The following is a 17,765-nucleotide window of genomic DNA, read 5'->3' on the forward strand; positions in this document are numbered from 1 at the left end:
CTGACCGCTGGAGAGCCCAGCAGGGACAGCTCGGCCGCTCCCAGTCCTGAGCTGGACGGTTGGCACAAGCTAGCCGCCAGCCCCCACACGTGCAGACAGCTGGCTCCAGACACCTTGTGTCCAAAGCCTGCTGCTTGCTTTCCAGCCAGCTTAGAATGTTCATTCGCCTTTGTAAATAGCGTTCGTCCAGTCCCTGCCCAGGCCAGCCATCCTGCGGCCAGCTACAATTTTAGAACCGTTCTATAGAGGAAACCGCTGCGTTGGATGCACCCCGGACCTTTGTCCAGGCAGGAGAATCAATGCTAGACCACCCTGCTGGCTGAGCTCAGGACCGTCTGCTCCTTCCAGGACAGATAAGGGGACCAGCCTCGCCGAGTCGCCGTCCACAGCATGCCCACGCAGGCTGGCGTGTGTGTACCCGCAGCCCTGGCACAGAGCCAGCACAAACACCACCACCAAACTCATGAAGACCCATGGCCGTAAGAGACAAAGCTCAGCCAGGTGCCACAGTGTAACCCCAGCTCCTCAGGAGCCGGGGATCTGAGGATCACAGTTCAAAGCCAGCCCAGGCAGGAAAGCCATGAGACTCTTGTCTCCAGTTAGCCAGCAAAAATGGAAGTGGAGCTGTAACTCAAATGGTAACGTGCCAGCCTTGAGTAAAAATGCTGAGGGACAGCACTCAGGCAGACACGCATGCGCGCGCGCGCGCACACACACACACACACACACACACACACACACACACACACACACACACACACACACAGAGGCAGGCTGCCTGTGTGCTCCAGAGCTTTATGGGTACACATCTGCGGCCTGCCATATGGCCTCCACAGCCATCTCAGGTGCAAGCAGTACTGGGTGCTGGGTACTGGGTGCTGGGTGCTGGGTACTGGGTGCTGGGTACTGGGTGCTGGGTACTGGGTGCTGGGTTCAGTGGGTGTGGCGAGCTCTACCTCTTGCGGTCAGCTTTCTATTTGTGGCTTTATATGTAACACCAAGAAGTAAGTGCTGCTCAGAGCAGTTTAAAAGGTGGTAATACACTGGACATGAAGGGAGGGGAACACATCCAGGTGGTCACATCGGTCAGGACACGGCGGGGGGGGTGGTCGTGGGTGGCGTGGTCGTGGGTGGTGTGGTCGTGGGTGGCGTGGTCGTGGGTGGCGTGGTCGTGGGTGGCGGGGGGAGGGAGGCCGGGCTGAGGCCCCCACACAGGGCAGTCATGGGCACCCCTGGACAGCCCCACAGACCCCCTGTCCTCAGCTCCTCCCTGGCCATGCACAAACAACCTCCCGGGAATGCGCTCTCGAGGCCCAGACCCTTCCCAAAAAAGAAAATCAAGAAATGTGACCACCAAGCAGAAAGAAGTTTCCAGCACTCTCTTGAATTAGCAATTAAGGGGCACGTGCATCTCAAGCGTGTGCCCAGAATGCTCAGTTTGGGGGACTCAGAGCCAGGCACCTGGACCCTGGCCTGGCTGCCCAGAGCTGCCTGCCCACCTCACAGCCCCGGGCGCCCCGTAAATCCTGACTCCCGCCTTTGCCCGGCCCGTGTCCGCCAGGACTGGCCAAGGCATGAGCCAGGCCCCCGAGAGCCGCAGAGCACGGCTGTGGGTGAGGAGAAGCCCCCCAGGTGTGGGCGAGGACTCGGCTGTCCAACATCACCGCTTCCTGCACTCAGACCTCGCCCGGCCCGTGCCCGGCCGGGTGACACAGCCACACGGCGTGGCAGAGAGGTGCAGCACGGCCCCTTCCCGCTGTGGCCGCCCAGGCTCAGAGCTGAAGCAGGAGCGTGGTGGAGAGGTCCAGCACGGCCCCTCCCCGCTGCGGCCGCCCAGGCTCAGAGCTGAAGCAGGAGCGACCACGCAGGGCCCCTCCTCCTGGCCGGTGGAAGATGGGGTGCAGGGGGGCGTGCCGCACCAGGCGGGTCCTGAGACCCAGCAGACACAGCTGATGCCGGGGACACTCCCGGGAGCGCAGACGCGGGCTCTGGGGCGATGCACCATGTCTGTGACAGGCCAAGCCCAGCACTCGGGGCGTCCGTGCGTACAGACGAGGCCCAGCGGGCGGTCCAGGGTCCTGAGGCCAGACGCTGGCACGCACCAAGGACAGAACAGCGGAAGAGGCCGAGCGGGAGAGGCCAGCCCTCCGGCGAAGCTCATGCGCTGCGGGGGTGGTCCTCTCAAAGCCGCTTGAACCCACACGTTCCAGCCGTCTCTGCGGCAGGAGGGACCCTGATTGGGACATTCAGAGGCGGATCCCACCGTCCCCCCCCCAGCCCTGCAGACGTCCTTCTGTGGGCGTGGAGCCTGCTCACCCTGGGTCCTGAGGAGGCTCCGCCTGCCGCCCTCGCTGCTCAGGAGGCTGAGATCTGAGGATCACAGTTCAAAGCCAGCCCAGGCAGCAAAGTCTGTGAGACTTGTGTCTCCAATGAACCACCAGAAAACCAGACGTGGTGCTGCAGTTCAAGTGTTAGAACACTAGCCTTGAGCAAAACAGCTCAGGAGCAACACTCAGGCCCTGAGTTTGAGCCCCCATACCAGTGCCTGCATGGGAGCACACACGCATGTGCGCGCACACATACTCACGACCAGACTTGTGTCACACTGAAACCTCTAGGACTTGAGATAAAGCTGTTTAATCTGTAAAACCCTTTTGCTGAAAATGCTCACTTCCCAGGAGAGCCCAGCCTGGAAAATTCCAGAGGAGAGGAAGCGCCGAGTCCCTGGGCACGGCGGTACGCCGCAGGCTGGCCGCTCGGCTGTCAGCCGCTCAGCATCTTCTGGAAGGATCCGGAGCCAGGCCTCCAACGTGCGGCAGCTGATTAAATACTGCGTTTTCAAGGGCCTTGCCCAGCGCTGTCCCAGAAGCCAGAGGTGGAGGGCGGCCCCCTCCCGTGGGACAGGAAGGGGCAGGCCCGGGGGCGGGCCCAGGGGCGGGCATGGGGGGACACGGGGGCGGGCATGGGGCGGGCCCGGGGGCGGGCACAGGGGCGGGCCTGGGGTGGGCATGGGGGCGGGCCTGGGGGTGCACATGGGGCGGGCCTGGGGGCGGGCCCGGGAGGGGGCATGGGGGCGGGCCCGGGGGGGCATGGGGGCGGGCATGGGGGTGGGCCCGGGAGCGGGCCTGGGGATGGGCCTGGGGGCGGGCACGGGGGGCATGGGGGCGGGCCCGGGGGGGCCTGGGGGGGCATGGGGGTGGGCACGGGGGGGCATGGGGGTGGGCACGGGGGGGCATGGGGGCGGGCACGGGGGGCATGGGGGCGGGCATGGGGGCGGGCCCGGGGCGGTGGAGGCCACCGCGCCTGTGTCTGTCATGGCTCTTGCGGGGCTCACACGTGGCGGTCGGGAGGGCCAGCGCTGTGGACAGCTCCCCATGCCGGCTCTGCTGCCGGTCACTCCATGTCCTTGTACTTGGTGAACAGGTTGTAAAGAACCCTCAGGGTGGACTTGAGGTCCAGGTTCACCACATCTGCAGAGGGCAGGGACACAGGAAACAGTGGGGCAGACGCCCAGGGCCCGGATTAGCAGAGCCTGGCCGCCGCCGCCACCCGACAGAGCCGCCCTGGCCACATCCCACCCTGTGTGCAGCAGGGCTGTGCACACATCCACCCTGTGTGCAGCAGGGCTGTGCACACACATCCACCCTGTGTGCAGCAGGTGTGCACATGCATCCACCCTGTGTGCAGCAGGGCTGTGCACACACATCCACCCTGTGTGCAGCAGGTGTGCACACATCCACCCTGTGTGCAGCAGGGCTGTGCACACGCATCCACCCTGTGTGCAGCAGGGCTGTGCACACGCATCCACCCTGTGTGCAGCAGGGGTGTGCACACATCCACCCTGTGTGCAGCAGGTGTGTGCACACATCCACCCTGTGTGCAGCAGGTGTGCACACATCCACCCTGTGTGCAGCAGGGGTGTGCACACATCCACCCTGTGTGCAGCAGGGGTGTGCACACGCATCCACCCTGTGTGCAGCAGGGGTGTGCACACATCCACCCTGTGTGCAGCAGGTGTGTGCACACATCCACCCTGTGTGCAGCAGGTGTGCACACATCCACCCTGTGTGCAGCAGGTGTGCACACATCCACCCTGTGTGCAGCAGGGGTGTGCACACATCCACCCTGTGTGCAGCAGGTGTGTGCACACATCCACCCTGTGTGCAGCAGGTGTGTGTACACACATCCACCCTGTGTGCAGCAGGTGTGTGCACACATCCACCCTGTGTGCAGCAGGGGTGTGCACACATCCACCCTGTGTGCAGCAGGGGTGTGCACACATCCACCCTGTGTGCAGCAGGTGTGTGCACACATCCACCCTGTGTGCAGCAGGTGTGCACACATCCACCCTGTGTGCAGCAGGGGTGTGCACACATCCACCCTGTGTGCAGCAGGTGTGTGCACACATCCACCCTGTGTGCAGCAGGTGTGTGTACACACATCCACCCTGTGTGCAGCAGGTGTGTGCACACATCCACCCTGTGTGCAGCAGGGGTGTGCACACATCCACCCTGTGTGCAGCAGGGCTGTGCACACACATCCACCCTGTGTGCAGCAGGTGTGCACACACATCCACCCTGTGTGCAGCAGGTGTGCCCACATCCACCCTGTGTGCAGCAGGGGTGTGCACACATCCACCCTGTGTGCAGCAGGGGTGTGCACACATCCACCCTGTGTGCAGCAGGTGTGCACACATCCACCCTGTGTGCAGCAGGGGTGTGCACACATCCACCCTGTGTGCAGCAGGGGTGTGCACACGCATCCACCCTGTGTGCAGCAGGGGTGTGCACACACATCCACCCTGTGTGCAGCAGGTGTGCACACACATCCACCCTGTGTGCAGCAGGGGTGTGCACACATCCACCCTGTGTGCAGCAGGGGTGTGCACACATCCACCCTGTGTGCAGCAGGGGTGTGCACACATCCACCCTGTGTGCAGCAGGGGTGTGCACACACATCCACCCTGTGTGCAGCAGGTGTGCACACACATCCACCCTGTGTGCAGCAGGGGTGTGCCCACATCCACCCTGTGTGCAGCAGGGGTGTGCCCACATCCACCCTGTGTGCAGCAGGGGTGTGCACACATCCACCCTGTGTGCAGCAGGTGTGCACACATCCACCCTGTGTGCAGCAGGGGTGTGCACACATCCACCCTGTGTGCAGCAGGGGTGTGCACACATCCACCCTGTGTGCAGCAGGTGTGCACACATGCACCCTGTGTGCAGCAGGGGTGTGCACACATCCACCCTGTGTGCAGCAGGAGTGTGCACACATCCACCCTGTGTGCAGCAGGGGTGTGCACACATGCACCCTGTGTGCAGCAGGGGTGTGCACACATCCACCCTGTGTGCAGCAGGGGTGTGCACACATCCACCCTGTGTGCAGCAGGGGTGTGCACACGCATCCCACCAGTGCCAGGCAGCAGTTCACCAGCACAGACACCTGTCAGCTCCCCAGAGCTAAATTCAAAAGGCTTTGAGTGCCTCTGTGGGGAAACAAAACACCAGCGCACCACCCGGAACCTGCTATCCATGCCCATGCCCAGGCCAGGCCAGGCCCAGGCCCATGCCCAGGCCAGGCCCCTGCCCATGTCCAGGCCAGGCCCATGCCCAGGCCAGGCCAGGCCCATGCCCATGCCAGGCCCCTGCCCATGTCCAGGCCAGGCCCATGCCCATGCCCAGGCCCGGCCAGGCCTGGACTCCATCCTGAGACCCAGGTACCGGGCCCCACACAGGCAGGACAGGCATCCTGCCCTGAGGGGGGGGGCCTGAGGGCTGCCACAGGCCTCATCCTAAAGGTCAAGTGATTAAAAAAAAAAGCAACAACAACAAAACCCACCAGCACAGAGGCCAAGCGTGGCCGTTCTCACAACTCTAGAGTCTGTGGCAGGAAGGTTCCCTGGGTGCAGAGTTCAAGGCCAGCTTGAGTAACATATTAAGACCCCATCTCAAAAACAAAAAGAATGGGCACATCAGCTCCACGGATGAGCTGGAAATGGGGAGAGGGAAGAGCTGAGGTTGGCCGAGCTCTGTCTGTGAGCTGGGGTCGCCCGGTGACACAAACAGGGTGCCAGCTGACCCACCCTGTGCAGCACCTGGCTTTAGTCTCTGCACACCGGCCGGCCGGGGCCGGGCCTTACCTTCAGGGCGAGCCTTGGGCTTCTTGAGCCCTCCGTCCAGCATCAACTCGAAGGCGAACGCCACGTTGTGGACCTGCGGGGAGGAGGGCGGTGAGGGCCTGCCCCACCCCGCTGCCTCCTTCAGATGAGGCCCAGAGACAGCCAGGGCGGGGCACAGCGGGCTCTGGGATGACTGCAAGGCAAGGGGTGGGTGCCCACGGGACCAGGTACCAGCGCCGCCACAGCACATGAGGCGTGGGCCCCAGGGCACAGAGAGGCCAGCGGGAGGCCTCGTCCCAGGCCCCAGAGCACAGAGAGGCCAGCGGGAGGCCTCGTCCCGGGCCCCAGGGCACAGAGAGGCCAGCGGGAGGCCTCGTCCCTGGGCGTGGGCCTCAGGGCACAGAGAGGCCAGCGGGAGGCCTCGTCCCGGGCCTCAGAGCACAGAGGGAGAGGCCAGCGGGAGGCCTCGTCCCGGGCCCCAGAGCACAGAGAGGCCAGCGGGAGGCCTCGTCCCGGGACGCCCGGAGGGTGCCCACTCTCCCCGCAAGCACGCTCGTCTCTGCGGGGCGCAGCGGGCTCTGGGAGCAGCGCCTGGCCCCACTGCCGCCAGGCACCAGGGGAAACTGAGCAAAGGCTGCGAATCCCAGCTGGACATCCTGACCAGCCTCTGTCTGCCTGTCTGTATCTCTCTCTCTCTTTCTCACACTCACACACACACACACACACACACACACACACACACATACACGCACACACACCTGTAAAAAACGTAGGCCCACAGAAAAGACCTCAAGAGAAGGCAAAGCAAAATGTGATATACTTAGACTGCTATGGCCTTCTTTCCTTCCTTCCTTCCCTCCTTCCTTCCTTCCTTCCGTCCTTCCCTCCCTCCCTCCCTCCCTTCCTCCCCCCCTCCTTTCCTCCCCCACACAAGTACTAGTGCTCACACTGAGGGTCTGGACACTGTCTCTTAGCTTTCTCACTCCAGGCTGGTGCGCTTGAGCCACAGCCCCACGTCCGGCTTTTCACTGGTTAACTGGACTTTCTTGCTTGGACAGAGATCCTCCGATCTCAGCCTCCGGAGTTGCTGGGATTACCGGTGCGAGGCACCTGGCTGCTGGTGGGTTTTTCCTTCCCATTGAGTGACAGAGTTGCAGTCCCGCTGTGCTAGTTTCTACTTTCTGAGGAAAGTCGCACACCGGCGGACACGGTCAGCCTGGCCCCTGGCCGCGAGCCCCGGGCGGCTCCCAGGACAGAACCCACACGCACCTTCTGGTCGAAGCTGTCCGGAGTCAGGTAGAAGTTGTGCAGGGGGACGAAGTAATCTTCCAGCAGCCCCATGAGCAGGACCAGGTAGACGCCATCTGCGAACTGCAGAGCACACTCGGTGATGCATGTGCACACGGGGGTCGGGCAGGGTGGCGGCCGGTCCCGCCGCCACCGGAGACCCCTTCTGCCGCCTGGGTCTGTGCATGGGGGCCCACAGCACCCCTCCTCTTGTCAAACCAATGCATTCTGTTCTGTTGAGATGCACACAGTGTACTCTGGGCATGCGCCCTGGACTTCCACGCCTTTTTTATTTTTGTGCCAGTACTGGGAATTGAACCCGGGGCCAGAGCTCTTCGTTGGCTTTTTCACTCGAGGCTGGCACTCTTGCATTACACCTCCACTTCCTGCTTTTTGCTGGTTAATTAAATGTAAGAGTCTCCAGGATTCGTTTGCCGGGGCTGGCTTTGAACCTCAATCCTCAGATCTCAGTCTCCTGAATAGCTAGGATCACAGACATGAGCCATCAGTGCCTGGTTCTGAATTTGAATTTTTTTAAACAATTAAGTACAAAATTCAGTTCTTTGGTGCACCAGCGACACGCAGCCGGTGACCACTGCTTTGTCAGATGGGTCAGAGTGTCTCCATCACTACAGGAGATCCACCGGCCAGCAGCCGTCTAGAAGATTCTCAAACAACAAGACCCCCGGAGGGGGAGGAGGGGCCAGGACACCCCAGGGGCCCATGCTCCCCCAGGCAGCAGCTTGAAATGGGTGAATGGGAGCCTGAAGAAAGGAAATGGCTTCTCAAACCTCCACTCAGCCCCAGCCCGCAGCCGCCGAGGCAGCCCGTCTCCGAGTGTCTCCATGCAAGAGTAGAAGACACAAACAGCCCAGGACCTCAGGAGACGTTGCTAAGAGACACGAAGCGGAAAGCAGCCTGAGCTCAGGCCTGTGATCCTCGCTGCGCTGCGTGGGAGGCTGAGAACAAAGGGTCACGGCGGGAGGCCACCAGGGCAGCCAAGTCCCACCTGTCACCTCCCAACAACTACAAGGAAGCCCAGAGCAGGCAGGCCACGGCCCAAGCCTGGGCCTGGGTGGAGGTGAAGTCCTGCCTTAAACAAAACCGTGAAGTGGGGCTCAGAGGCTCACACCTGTCATCCCAGCTACACAAGAGGCTGAGACCTGAGGATCCCAGTTCAGAGCCGGCCCGGGCAGGAAAGTCCGTGAGACTCTTATCTCCAAGGAACTTCCAAACATAGCAGGAAATGGTCTGTAGCTCAAGTGCCAGCCTGGGGCACAAAAGCTCAGGGTCAGTGCCAAGCCCCGAGTTCAAGCCCCAGGACTGGTGCACATGCGTGTGCACACACACACACACAAAGCTCAGGGACAGTGCCCAAGCCCCGAGTTCAAGCCCCAGGACTGGTGCACATGCGTGTGCACACACACACACACACACACACAAAGCTCAGGGACAGTGCCCAAGCCCCGAGTTCAAGCCCCAGGACTGGTGCACACGCATGTGCACACACACACACACACACAAAACTCAGGGACAGTGCCAAGCCCCAACTTCAAGCCCCAGGACTGGTGCACATGCGTGTGCACACACACACACACAAAGCTCAGGGACAGTGCCCAAGCCCTGAGTTCAAGCCCCAGGACTGGTGCACGTGCATGTGCACACACACACACACACACACACACACAAAGCTCAGGGACAGTGCCCAAGCCCCAACTTCAAGCCCCAGGACTGGTGCACACGCATGTGCACACACACACACACATACACACAAAGCTCAGGGACAGTGCCCAAGCCCCGAGTTCAAGCCCCAGGACTGGTGCGTGCGCACACACACATACACACACACAAAAGCTCAGGGACAGTGCCCAAGCCCCGAGTTCAAGCCCCAGGTCTGGTGCACGCGCATGTGCACACACACACACACACACACACACGAAAAAAAAAACAAGACAAAACAAAACAGTGAGAGGCCTGGCAGGGGCGGCTCAGGGTACAGCACCAGCCCGGCAGGTGTGAGGTCCCGAATTCAAATCCTAGTACTATAAAACAACCCCTTCCCCCCTCCCCAAAGGAAAAGGCCAGGCCAGGCCAGGCCAGGGAGCGGCCGGCCAGGCTCTGGAGCCCCAAGTTTAACACGATGGCGGCGACTGGGTGAACAGTCTCTGCTTGCCTAGGTAACTATGATGGGGCAAAGAAGATACAGTGAGTAAATTCAAGTTTGGGGTCCTGAGGTGCTCTGGCTGTGACTGTCGGTGTGTGGGTACACACACCAAGTGTTGGGGGGCTGCTGAAGAGGGGGGGTCCATTCTGCCTCTGCTCCTCGGCCTCCGTTCCTAGCAGTCCCCCTGAGGACGGGCACGGTGCCATCGCCCACAGCACCCTGCACCGAGACCAGAGACTGTCAGGAGCGGCTGGTTCAATCTGGAGCTGCGTGGCCTGACCTCGAGAGAGGAGGAGGCTGTTAAACAAAACACCAGGGACGGGCAGGCGGAGCAGAGAGCAAGGGCCATCGGATCCAGACACTCAGGAGGCTGAGACCCGAAGGGGCATTTTTCAAGGCCAGTCCAGGCAGAAAAGTCTGGGAGACCCCACCTCCAATGAACCAGCAAAATGCCAGGCTGAAGGCACGGCTCAGGTGCTAGCGTGCGTGCTGTGAATTAGAAAGCTGAGCAAGCATGAGACTCTGAGTTATAACTACAGAAGTTGGTGGGGGGAGGATGGGGAGAAAGTCCACAATAATATATTTAGGGAAAAAATGTACAAATCGGCTGTATAGTAGAGCCCACCGTCGTTTAATAAACTAAGTAAATGCACATCAGACATACTGACAGAGATGCACCTCGTCAGCTGTCTGGGGAGCTGACAGGGAGGCCTCCGGCCAGGAGAGAAGAAGGCTTGCTGTTCCTTAGTAGGCCCCGGGCCAGATGACCCAGCAAACAGCAAATATTCAAACAGTGGCAGAGGACAAAAATAATAGACGTGTTTGCAAATGTTGCACAAATAAGTATGCACCTTAAAAAAAGCAACCACCATCATACTATTCTACCAGACACTGGTAGCCATGCCTGTAATGCTGGCTACTTGGGAGGCTGAGATCTAAGGGTCATGGTTCAAAACCAAGCTGGGAAGGAAAGTCAGAAGTGGAGCTGTGGCTCACATGGTAGAGCACCAGATTTGAGTGCAAAAGCCAAGAAAAAGTGTGAGGCCCTGAGTTCAAGCTGGGGTACTGATGCACACACACGTGCACACACACGTGTACACACACGTGTACACACACGTGTACACACACACCCTGCACAGCCTGGTGCTCCAGGGAGGACTCAGGAGGAGACTTGCGCTGGGCTCCGGGTGAAGGATTTCAGAGGGTTTTTATTTGTTTTGCTTATCTGCATTTTCAGACATTTCTACAATGAACCTGAATTACTTTTTTAATTAGAAAAGCAAATGAGAGAAGTTACAGAAAAGGAAGGCGTGAAAGAAATCACCAGGGCTTTGAGAAGGCTCAGCCAGGAATTAAGAAAGCCTGCATCCCAAAGCCTCCCTGTGTGAGCACCCAGCTAATCCTGGGGAAATTATATCTTGTCTTTAATGCTGCTCACTGAGTCCTTGAAAATATTTTCATGATGCTACTTTAGTGCTGGGGGAAGGGTGCATCTTATATTCTGATGGAGAAGAAATATTTTAGACTCATTCCCTGGAGGATGTTTACCCAGCATTTGCCAAGTGCCGGCTGACAGGAAGAAACAGAGGAGATAGAACCTTCTAGACTGAGCAACCTGCACATGCAAAGGCCCTGTGGTGCATGGAGCAGAGGCTGGGAGGATTTGCTGGGTTGAACTGCGTATCCCAGATAGCTGCTGGAACTATGTCTGTAGCTCACACCTGTAATCCTAGCTACTCATGGGGCTGAGACTGAAGATCATGGTTCAAAACCAGCTGGGGCAGGGAAGTCCAAGAGACTCTTACCTCCAATTGACCACCAAAAAGCCAGAAGTGAAGCTGTGGCTCAAGTGGTAGAGTGCTCGCCTTGAGCAAAAAAATTAAGGGACAGCGTCCAGGCCCTGAGTTCAAGTCCCAGGACAGGTGTGCACACACACGAAAAAAATGGGAGTGCAACCTGGTGTGGCAGATGTGGAACTGGATTTCCTGTAGTTCAGGGTGGGCGGGGGTGTGCTCCGCTCCCAGGACGGAGGCAGAGATTGCGGTGACGCACCTGCCGGCCAGGGGCGGCAGAGGAGGCCGGGGAACGGCCAGCCCCCGAGACAAAGGCGGGGAGCAGGGTCCCCGGGGCCCCAAGAGCCGGCCATGCCGCCATCTTCCCTGGCACACGGGGCCCTGGACCGGGCACATATTTCTGTGGTCTCAGTCACCGCTTTGGGGCACTTTGGGGAGCCCCCGAGGGACCGGAGGGGGCCGGCCTGTCCCCACCCCGGGCTGGGTGGGGCGGCTGCACCGCGCGCCTACCTGCGTCTCCAGCTCGGCCACCTCCAGGTTCAGCTTGTTCAGGTGCTTGTTCACGAAGGTGATGAGAGACTGGCAGGGGAGGGGAGGGAGGAGGGGAGGGAGGAGGTGCCATCAGCGACGGGCACGCGGTGACGCACGCTCAGCGCCCGGGCCGGGCACACCGTCCTCACCCTCAAAACGAGGAGCCATGTTCAACCCCGCCCGAGGTCTGCTGGGTCTGCGCCCCCACCTCCCAGAACCCTGGTGGGGACCATCCACCGGTCAAGGCCGCGCCCGGACGCATGCACTCCATCGCTCCCGCCCAGAACTGTTCCAAGGAAATTCTTAAACGCGCCTTTGGCTCACCCTGGGATCCCAGCTACTCAGAGGCTGAGATCTGAGGACTGTGGTTCAAAAGCAGGCTGGGCAGGAAAGTCCACGACACCCTTACCTCCAGTAAACTACTCAAAGTAGCGCTATAGCTTAAGGGGTAGAGCGCTAGCCTTGAGCCAAAGAAGCTCAGGGACAGGGCCCAGGCCCTGAGTTCAAGCCCCAGCACCAGCGTGCGCACACACACACACACACACACACACACACACACACACACACACACACACACACACACACACACACACACACACACACACACACACTGCACTTTGGACCGGAGGTGTAGCTTAAGTGGTGGAGAGCCAGGGATGAGCAAGCAAGCTAAGTGAGCACAATTCTCTGAAGTTGAGTCCAGGCCCTATCAATCAATCAGTCAGTCAGTCAATGGATAAACGCCCCTGGCCGGGTGCTGAGGGCTCGCTCAGCACCCATCTGAGCCACTCAGGCGGCTGAGACCAGGAGGAGCACAGATTGAAGCCAGTCCAGGTAACCAGCAGAAAGCTGGACCCGGAGGCATGGCTCCAAGGGTAGAACATCAGCCATGAACAAGAAAGCCAAGTGAGAGAGAGACGCCCAAGATCAGGCCCTGGTTCCAACCCCCACACAAAAGAGAAAGAGAGAGGGAAGGAGGGAGGGAGGGAGGGAGGGCAGGAGGGCGGGCGGAGCAGTCCCCGGGTGTAAGCTTGAGTCGTGGACAGTGTGCACGCTCACAGGACGGCAGGAGGCAGACATGGTTGCAGTCCAGGGGCCTGGGGACCAGGCCTGGCTGCCTGGGTGCCCCGGCGCTGCTGGAGCGCTCGGTGCCCCGCGCTTGGAGATGGGACAAGAAGCCCATGGGGAAGTCCCCAGTGTCTCCAGCGCCTCCCCAGCGTCTCCCAGCATCTCTAGCGCTTCCCCAGCGTCTCCCCAGTGTCTCCAGCACCTCCCAGCATCTCCCAGTGTCTCCAGCACCTTCCCAGCGTCTCCAGCACCTCCCCAGCATCTCCAGCACCTCCCCAGCGTCTCCAGCACCTCCCCAGCGTTTCCAGCGCCTCCCCAGCGTCTCCAGCACCTCCCCAGCGTCTCCAGCACCTCCCCAGCGTCTCCCAGTGTCTCCAGCACCTTCCCAGCGTCTCCAGCACCTCCCCAGTGTCTCCAGCACCTCCCAGCATCTCCAGCACCTTCCCAGCGTCTCCAGCACCTTCCCAGCGTCTCCAGCACCTCCCCAGTGTCTCCAGCGCCTCCCCAGCGTCTCCAGCACCTCCCCAGCGTCTCCCAGTGTCTCCAGCACCTTCCCAGCGTCTCCAGCACCTCCCCAGTGTCTCCAGCACCTCCCAGCATCTCCCAGTGTCTCCAGCACCTTCCCAGCGTCTCCAGCGCCTCCCCAGCGTCTCCCAGCATCTCCAGCGCTTCCCCAGCATCTCCCGGCATCTCCAGCGCCTCCCCAGTCTCTCCAGCGCCTCCCCAGTGTCTCCAGCACCTCCCCAGCATCTCCAGCGCCTCCCCAGTCTCTCCAGCGCCTCCCAGCATCTCTCAGCGTCCCCCGGCGTCTCCCAGTGTCTCCCAGCGGGGCACGCTGCCGCCCGGGGTGTTTCACAAGCAGGCAGGGCTGAGGGGCCACTGGCACCACCCAGGGTGGGAGATGGAGCTGCAGCGCTGGTGCCCAGGCTGCACGGCACCACGCTGCATGGGCAGCACGCCACGGGCACCACGCCACGTGGGCACCACGCCACGGGCACCACGCCACGTGGGCACCACGCCACAGGCACCACGCCACGTGGGCACCACGCCACGGGCACCACGCCACGGGCTCCACACCACGTGGGCACCACGCCGCACGGGCACCACGCCGCACGGGCACCACGCCACGTGGGCACCACGCCGCACGGGCACCACGCCACGTGGGCAGCACGCCACGGGCACCACGCCACGTGGGCACCACACCATGGGCACCACACCGCATGGGCACCACGCCGCACGGGCACCACGCCACGGGCACCACGCCATGTGGGCACCACACCGCACAGGCACCACGCCACACGGGCACCACGCCGCACGGGCACCACACTGCACGGGCACCACGCCGCGGGCACCACCCCACGGGCACCACCCCACGGGCACCACGCCACACGGGCACCACGCCGCGGGCACCACACCGCACGGGCACCACCCCACGGGCACCACACTGCATGGGCACCACCCCACGGGCACCACACCCCACGGGCACCACACCCCACGGGCACCACGCCACGGGCACCACACCGCATGGGCACCACGCCACGGGCACCACGCCACGGGCACCACGCCATGGGCACCAGCGCACTTGAGGCTGCAGTGCTTGGGGAGGGGATGGCGCGAGAGGAGGTGGCGGACCCCGGCCTCCTCGGGGGTCTGCAGTGGGCAGGGAAGGGGGGAAGGGGGATGCAGGGCCCACACAGGGTGGGGATCTGCCCGTGGCCTGGCACTCAACACACGGCCCTTCCATGCCTGTTTCCCTGGCCGGCAGGCAGCGGGGCTGGGAGGTCAAGGGGCAGGGCCTCCTCCTGCGTCAGCCCAGCTGGGCCTGTGGGGTCCCAGGGCGGTGGCGGGGCTGTGCGCACTGTGCTGAGGCCGGGGACATAAGAAAGCCACAGAGGAGCCACGGGAGCCGGCTGGCCCCTGTGCGAGGGGCGGAGGGGCGCCATCCCTCACAGGGAGCCCGCTGTCCTGGCAGACGCCCGCAGACGCTGGCTGCGGCTCGGCCTCTCGGGATGCGTCCTGTGCAGAGGCGCCCCGGGCCCCGGGCACGAGGGGCACGGGCGGGCGGGGCTCCCTCCTGCCAGGAGAGAGGTGACCACAGCGGGCTGACACTCACACACACCTGCACCGGGAATGAACGTGAGGTGCCTGACAGGTGCAGGCGGAGGTGCACTGAACAGAAGGGGGGCACCTGAGTGCGAGTGGAGTTAAAGGCGCTCATTTTGTGCACGGAGTTATATTTCTGGCTGCAGTCGCATCGCACCTCCCTCCCAAGGGTGCTGGGCCAGGCCCGCGTGGCATCTTACCTTCTTCACGAGGTTCAGCTTGTCCGGGGCGTGGTCAAAAAGCGTGTCGAAGGCGTCCCGCTCTGCAGATGCATGGATGGATGGGGGGGGGAGGGAGAAGGGTTAGGGAGGCAACACGTGCCGCTCTGACCCCGACCGACCGCTGGGATGTGTGCCAATTCCCGACCACGTAGAGCCTGAGTGTGCACTGGTTTTTGCTGCAGCCGCAAGCAAGTCTGGCACCAAGCCTGGGCACAAGCAGGGGACACAGCCCACTGTGGAGCAGCCACGGAAGATCAGACCCAGAGATGAGAAGGTGGTGTGTGCGTGTGTGAGCGTGCGCACGCGCTGGTCCTGGGGCTTGAGCTCAGGGCCTGGGCACGATCCATTCCTTTTTCACTAAAGGCTGGCGCTCTGCCACTTGAGCCACAGCTCCGCTGCCGGCTCTTCTGGTGGTCCCTGCCTGGCCGGCTTTGGATCCCAGTCTTCAGGTCTCAGTCTCTGGAGTAGCTGGGACTACAGGCACGAGCACTTCTGCACACCCCTTGCCAGGCTGACCATCCATCCCCCCCAGCAGGACGGGAGCCAGTGGCTCCCGCCTGTAATCCCAGCCACTTGGGGAGCCGAGATGTGAGGATCGAGGTCTGAAGCCAGCCTGGACACCCTCAGGACAGAGCCCATCCACACTCCTGTGGGCTCCCTCTGGGCCGCAGGAAGCTCAGCCTCAGCTGCCCTTCCCAGAATCCACTCTCCTGACCAGCTTCCCCGGGCAGGCCATGCACACCTGGCCTTTGCACCTGACCTTCTCGCTGCCTGCGGCCCTCAGGCTGTGAATCGGGAGCCGGCCCTGGTCTATCCCCCCTCCCTCCCCGACCCGGGGCAGGTTTTCTTGAAATGACTCTCGACTGGCCCTTTGCTGTCCGCTGAGCCTTTAGCCCCCAGTGGCTGTCTCTGGCTCCAGGACAGAAGGGCTGGCAGTGGTGGTCAGCCACCACCTGGGGACTCCGGGAGGAGCTGGTGGGGTGATCTGGAAGGGACGGATGCCGATGTCTGCCCCGGGAGCCCTGGGGTGTGCTCCGAGGACAAGGCTGACAGGGGGCAGGGGTGCGGATGGTGGGGCTGCGTGAGGGAGGGGAGGAGCACGGAAGGTGAGCCCAGCAGCGGAGAGAGATACTGGCCAGGCTTTCTCCCCACCCCGGCCCCAAGACCAGGTGCGGGGCAGGGGGTCGGGAGGCCGCTCCTGCGGGCCCAGCCCTCCGGCCCCTGCCTTAGCCTGGGGGGGGGGAAGGCACCTGCATGTTGCACACGTGTGCACGTGTGTGGCCTGGTGTGTGACACGTGGGGGGAGGGGCGGCGGGGCCCCGGGGACCCCAGGCCGCCGCCCCTCCCCCAGCAGCAGATGTAAATTATTCTCCAGCCCCTGTAAGTCAGATTATCCTCCCCGAGACAGCTGTTCAGGGGCGAAAACGGCGGCTAAGTCCCCATGAGCCATCGCAAACTTTCAAAGCCGCTTAAGCAAAGCCTGACGTCAGTGGTAAATTTAGCCAGGCCACCGCTGGGTGGTGGAGCCAGCCTCACAGGGGAGGGTGTGGGGAGGGGGCCGGCGCGCGGTCCTGCGAGCCTCCGCCAGGGCTCACCTGCACCCAGGAGATCGGGCCGGGATGGGGGCGCTCTGGCCGCAGAGTCTGGGTCAGGCCCTGGGGAAGGCAGGCTGGGGGATGGGCAGGGCAAACTGGAGGTGCAGTCCCGTGGGGCCAGGACCAGGCCGACTGGGGTCCTGGGCTCCCCAGATAGGATGCGCACTCGCTCGCGCTCGCCCCTCACGGGGACCGTGGAAAACTGTCTCCACGTCTGGCCCCAGAGCCCGAGGCTCCTGGCTTTTCTTGCAGAGCAGGAAGCTGGCCGTGCTTGGGGACGGCCACCACACCAGGCAAAGGGCAGCTGTCTGTCACAGCTGACATGACAGCCTGGCCACGTCCCCTCCTAGGACCCAGAGGTCCGAAGGGGTGGGGGCTGGCCCCGGGAGGACGGGCCTTGGCCCCAGAGCCCTCCAGCTGCTGTGAGAAGCAGGGAAGGGCATCACAGGCAGAAGAAACAATGTGCGGAGTCCTCAAAAGCTCAGCGTTGCCAGGCCCCAGGGGCTCACGCCGGAAACCCTAGCTACTCAGGAGGCTGAGATGTGAGGATCCCGGTTCAAAGCCAGCCCAGGCAGGAAAGTCAGTGAGACTCTTATCTCCAAGGAACCACCAGAAAACCTTGCTCAAGAGCAAGGTGACCAGTGAGGCTGGCGGGGCCAGTGCTGAGAGCAAGGTGACCAGTGAGGGAGGTCAGCAGGGTCAGTGCTGACCGAGAGCAAGGTGACCAGTGAGGCTGGCGGGGCCAGTGCTGACCGAGAGCAAGGTGACCAGTGAGGGAGGCCGGCAGGGCCAGTGCTGACCGAGAGCAAGGTGACCAGTGAGGGAGGCCGGCAGGGCCAGTGCTGACCGAGAGCAAGGTGACCAGTGAGGGAGGCCGGCAGGGCC

General features: G+C 62.3%; 1 protein-coding gene across 2 annotated transcripts in view; it reads right to left on the reverse strand.

The window, feature by feature from the left end:
• Positions 1 to 2,621: 2,621 nt before the first annotated feature.
• Parvb (parvin beta) overlaps positions 2,622 to 17,765 on the reverse strand; it is a 57,064-nt gene continuing 41,920 nt past the window's right edge. For both annotated transcript variants that reach the window (XM_069995868.1, XM_069995858.1), the window contains exons 9-13: positions 15,265 to 15,326; positions 11,873 to 11,941; positions 7,388 to 7,489; positions 6,140 to 6,212; positions 2,622 to 3,470 (exon numbers count right to left, since the gene is read on the reverse strand). In XM_069995868.1, coding sequence (XP_069851969.1) covers positions 3,394 to 3,470; positions 6,140 to 6,212; positions 7,388 to 7,489; positions 11,873 to 11,941; positions 15,265 to 15,326 — 383 coding nt within the window. In that variant the 3' untranslated portion in view covers positions 2,622 to 3,393. The remainder of the gene's footprint in view (positions 3,471 to 6,139; positions 6,213 to 7,387; positions 7,490 to 11,872; positions 11,942 to 15,264; positions 15,327 to 17,765) is intronic.

Source organism: Dipodomys merriami, unplaced genomic scaffold, assembly GCF_024711535.1.
Source record: "Dipodomys merriami isolate MVZ:Mamm:240054 unplaced genomic scaffold, mDipMer1.0.p SCAF_1028, whole genome shotgun sequence".
NCBI lineage: Eukaryota > Metazoa > Chordata > Mammalia > Rodentia > Heteromyidae > Dipodomys > Dipodomys merriami.